The following is a 4,953-nucleotide window of genomic DNA, read 5'->3' on the forward strand; positions in this document are numbered from 1 at the left end:
AAGGCCTTTGTTCTGAGTTTGATTGACTTGGCACTACCCCTTATGCCTTTATGGAGATAATTGCACAGACTGTGAAAACTTTTAAGTCCCAAAAGAGATATTTTATTAAAGTAACCATGAGAGATACACTCGATTGATGCCCTCTTCTTTAGTTTGAGAATCTTTTCAAGTTTGGGGTTTACTTGGGAGGGGGGATGTGTGGTGTGGTAAGCATAATTGCACGGTGTGTAATTAAAGATAATAGGGGCATTAAGACTCCACGTCTTACTTGAGTTTTGAAGAGAAAGAAGATTTCATCAAACAACAGTGGCATGCACATTTGTCGGGGTGCAAAGACCTGATTGGTTGTCGCAGGTGGTTCCAGAGTATAAATTGACTTTGAGTGAGAAATTATGTAGTTCAATCTTTCCCACATCAAGACCACTGCTTCACTTTCTCCTGATACCAAGACAAAGGTGAGATTCTAGATTTTCATTTCACAGTATACAGAAAAGTATACAGTTTACAGTTGGGAGAAAGCTTTTGTTTTGCTGTATTATTATATCATAGACTACTTACGTTACATTATTAAATAGTTTTAAGCATATATTCAAGAAACTGCTGCTGAAAATAAATGTTGTTCAGCAAGTAATATTTTTCTCAAAATAAAATGCACCCTTGTTTCAATACCTCACCTTGTGAGGATAATGGCGCCTTTTTCTAAAATGTTTTTTGAGATTGGAGAACACATTGGTAGGGATCTTATACAATTTCTCCATACAGAATCTTTCCAGATCCTTGATTTCCCCTTATCACTTAATTACAGGGCTACTTTTTGAGAGAAAACAATATTAGTTGTTAACTCTGAGAAATTGTATTAGTATGAAATAATATTATTTCCTAGTTTTTTGGAGCATACGATATTTGTATTTATTTTATACAGTCTTTTTTGCTCATTTTTTATCAAGGGTGCCAATAATTTCGAACCTGACCGTATATCCTCTTTCTCTGTTTAAGGATCAAGATGATATCTGTGGTGCTATTGATGTGCCTGCTGGGCTTCTCCCTGGCTGCTCCAGTAAGTCTCCAAACCCAGACCATGTTGTTTACATTCTAATTGAATCGTTTTATGCTTGAGCTTCAATTGTACGCTGGTGTTCTCTTGATGTTGACATAAGTCTGTGTGTTGACTGGATGATGATTATCAAAATGCTGTGTTGTGCCTTGCAGACTCCTGATAGTGGAAGCGATGAGGTAGGTGGATTTCAGTTTCGACATCTCTTAACAACATCATGCAATCATCATGTCACGTCATGTCATGGACATGGGAAAGGGGTTTCAATTATCTTAACTACTAGCTTAATTAGATGTTTGGTTCCACATCTGGTATTTCCCAGCAGGTTGCAGCACATGCCAACGAGGCCCTGAGATGGATGGAGCTCTACAGAATGTATGGTTCCCTCGGACAACTGGTTAGAGGGCAGCCATTTTGTTTCGGATTGAACTTGCACAACATGTTAGACATATGTTAGACATATAACAACATAACAACTTTCAATGGAATAAAAAGAAGGTGACAGTAGCCTCGAGTTTAGAGCGACAAACCAGCAACCGGAGGGTTACCAGTTCGAATCCTATTGCTGATGAGAGGGGGAGGGATCTGGCGGCATTGAGACGGCAATGATGCTGGCATCATTATCTCACATGCCATTTAGCAAGGAACTTAACCGCTTAAACTGCTAATTGGGCACTGCACCGCAGCTGCCCTGTGCTATAACCTCTCCAACCTAATCTGTTTGAATATGTATGTACATTGGAGGGGTTGGAATTTAAAAAAAGGCAAAGGCAAATAACTGGACAAGTTTCATATGGACGAAAAAAAATTAGATGTGTAACCTTTATTTAACTAGGCAAGTCCGTTAAGATCAAATTTGTATTTACAATGACAGCCTACTGGGGAACAGTGGGTTAACTGCATTGATCAGGGGAAGAAGGACACATTTTTACCTTGTTAGCTGCGGGATTCGATCCAGCAACCTTTTGGTTACTGGCCCAATGCTCTAACCACTAGGCTACCTGCCACCCCTATATATAGTAACTTAATCTCTGCATACATCATGGATGCATTTAAATCGAAAGCATATTAAATGTTCAATTTAAATCATATTGATGTCAGCTATTTAGTTTTAGACGTATGTACAACATGTTAGACATACGTCACATTGTGAAAGAAGGACATATAACATTATTCCACTGAGGATAGGCTATACATTTGACTGAAACAGTGTTTTTTTATCAAAAGGTTTAACTTTGAGTTTCACCACTAGGCTTTCCAAATACTAAAAAGCCATCGAGAATGATATACTATCGATTGATAACATATACACTGAGTGTACAAAACATGTTCTTTCCATGACATAGATTGACCATGTGAATCCAGGTGAAAGCTATGATCCCTTATTGATGTCACTTGTGAAATCCACTTCAATCAGTGTAGATGAAAGGGAGGAAACAGTTAAAGAAGTATTTTTAAGCCTTGAGATAATTAACACATGGATTGTGCATGTGTGCCATTCAGAGGGTGAATGGCCAGGACAAAATATTTAAGTGCCTTTGAATGGGGTATGGTAGTGTGTGCCAGGCACACTGGTTTGAGTGTGTCAAGAATTGCAACCCTACTGGGTTTTTCATGCTCAACAGTTTCCTGTGTATCAAGAATGGTCCACCACCCAAAGGACATCCAGCCAACTTGACATAACTGTGGGAAGCCTTTGAGTCAACATGGGCCAGCATCCCTGTGGAACACTTTTGACAACTTGTAGAGTCCATGCCCCGACTAATTGAGATTGTTTTGAGGGCAAAAGTGGGTGCAACTCAATATTAGGAAGGTGTTACTAATGTTTGGCACACTCAGTGTACATATGCAGTATCTACATTATCCATCTCTCCAATGCTGTAGTGTTTTGCTCTCCTTCATATTTAGGCCATTTCCATTTATCAACTCCTCAAACACCCCCACTCAACAATCCCATAAATAAAGAAACATAATGAAATAATTAGCTCTGTATATCAACCCTATCAGTGATCATCTAATCAATTGAATTATTTTCTTTCCTCCGAAGGCTGCACCAGCTCAGCCCCCAATGGTAAATGCTACTTTTCGAAACTCTTTAAAAAACTGTAGAAAGATTCTTCTCATAAACATCCCTAGCTTTTCTAACACTTCTATCACTCCTTGCGAGACTCAAGACACAATACCCTGTTTTAGAGCTAATAGTGATGCCATAATGTTGTCTGAAAACTATTTTGGCCTGAACCATTTGTGGTGTGAACAGTTGAATGCCCCTGCTGCAGCCCCTGCTGCCCCAGCTCAAGACCCCAAATTCTTCTACCCACCACCACCAATGAACTCAGATGAAGAGGCCCCAGTGGTGAGCTCATGGTCCTTTAAATCAGTTTGAAATAATCTGCTAAATCGTTAAAAAGCATCAGTGGGTTTCCTCTCCATCTCTCTAAGAGAAGAGATAAGAATTACTGTAATATAACGCTTACAAATGTGTTCATTGTGATGTGAGTGTGTGTTCAACCCCTTCTCATGCTCACTATCCCTCTTTCAGCCCCACTATGGCGGCTATGTCAGATACTATCCCTATCCTGGCCAGGCTGCACCTGCTGCCCCCGTCCTCCCTCTGAACTCTGACGAGGTTGGAGAGGACGAGGCTGCCGCTGAAGCCGAGGCTGAGCCAGCAGTGGACCACGCAGCTGAGGAACCAGCAGTTGTGGATACCGCCACCCCAGTAGACCCAGCAGCTGCAGCCCCTGTCGACCCAGCCGTGGATGTGCCTATCGATGTTGTTATACCCGCTGCCGTCGACATCCCTGCCACCATTGACACTGTTGCCACTGACATCATTGTTGTCAATCCCGCTCTCATAGCGCCAATCGACACCACCGTGGTGTCTGGGCCTTCAGACCCCACCCTCCCTGTTATGTAGGCGCCACAGTAACGGTTGCCAGCCTGCTCCTGTGTCGAGCCAGGGAGACATTCCCTCCCGTAGTCATTGTAACACAAAAGGAGAAACAACAGTGATGGGGAAAGGGCAGGGTAGGAGCAGCGAGGTCTATGGTATGGCTACTTGAATAGGGACTGAAATGGAATTTGGCAAATACGTGGGATCTCTGTGAACCTCCATGTGTGAATGAGCCTGTACTGTTATTGTGCAGTCACAAAAAATATGATGATTCAGTCTTTTCTCTTTGTGCTTTTTTCAGTCTTTAAATAAAAATGCCTGTTGAGATACTGCACTTGATGCTCTTTTTTTTATCAGCAGAAGAATTCCTGTTTTATGATGTGATACTTCACATTACGTTGGAACAAGAGACAAGCTGTGTACCCCATTTCAATTGTCCCACTGTCAAGCCACGTTCTCCTTAGATAATGTTGCAATCCAGGTCAAAAGTTTCCCGGGAAGTTATAATTACACTAGCATCGCCGGGCCTTAGCACTTATCAGTAGCCGCCAATGTGCACCTTTGGAATGTCATATTTTTTTGTTGCAGTCTAATAAATCCAGTGTAATATAGACCATCACAAAGAAATCCATTATTTCATTCAGGCAGGTCTTAAAAAAACACTATCATACTAAAATAATGTATTTCAAAAGAACATACAGTGCCATGCAAAAGTATTCACCCCCTTGACGTTTTTCCTATTTTGTTGCATTACAACCTGGAATTCAATTGGATTTTCATTTGGATTTCATGTAATGGACATACACAAATTAGTCCAAATTGGTGAAGTGAAATAATTTTTATTTTTTTTAAGAATTGAAAGTGATGCATGCATATGTATTCACCCCATTTGCAATGAAGTCCCTAAATAAGATCTGGTGCAACCAATAACCTTCAGAAGTCACATAATTCGTTCGATTGCACACAGATGGACTTTATTTAAGTGTCACATGATCTGTCACAT

General features: G+C 40.7%; 1 protein-coding gene across 2 annotated transcripts; it reads left to right on the plus strand.

Moving 5' to 3' along the window:
- The first annotated feature begins 206 nt into the window (after positions 1-206).
- LOC106602737 (tropomyosin-1, isoforms 33/34) lies at positions 207-4,284 on the plus strand. 2 transcript variants are annotated; one of them, XM_045716780.1, is made up of 7 exons: positions 207-455; positions 997-1,057; positions 1,210-1,233; positions 1,377-1,451; positions 3,102-3,125; positions 3,315-3,410; positions 3,597-4,284. In XM_045716780.1, exons 2-7 carry the CDS (start codon positions 1,004-1,006, stop codon positions 3,972-3,974), a joined length of 651 nt encoding a protein of 216 aa, XP_045572736.1. In that variant the 5' UTR covers positions 207-455; positions 997-1,003; the 3' UTR covers positions 3,975-4,284. The 2 variants fall into 2 exon arrangements, with proteins under 2 accessions (XP_045572736.1, XP_014051040.1); XM_014195565.2 differs by having other exon boundaries at positions 1,380-1,451.
- The last annotated feature ends 669 nt before the right edge of the window (positions 4,285-4,953 follow it).

Source organism: Salmo salar, chromosome ssa04 (assembly GCF_905237065.1).
Source record: "Salmo salar chromosome ssa04, Ssal_v3.1, whole genome shotgun sequence".
In the NCBI taxonomy this organism is placed as follows: domain Eukaryota; kingdom Metazoa; phylum Chordata; class Actinopteri; order Salmoniformes; family Salmonidae; genus Salmo; species Salmo salar.

Bases quoted from the DNA above. Each gene is read 5' to 3' on its own strand.
- LOC106602737 (XM_045716780.1), top strand. From the start codon at position 1,004: ATGATATCTGTGGTGCTATTGATGTGCCTGCTGGGCTTCTCCCTGGCT. The intron at 1,234-1,376 runs GTAGGTGGATTT...GGTATTTCCCAG, and splicing joins CTGATAGTGGAAGCGATGAG to CAGGTTGCAGCACATGCCAA. The intron at 1,452-3,101 runs GTTAGAGGGCAG...TTTCCTCCGAAG, and splicing joins ATGGTTCCCTCGGACAACTG to GCTGCACCAGCTCAGCCCCC.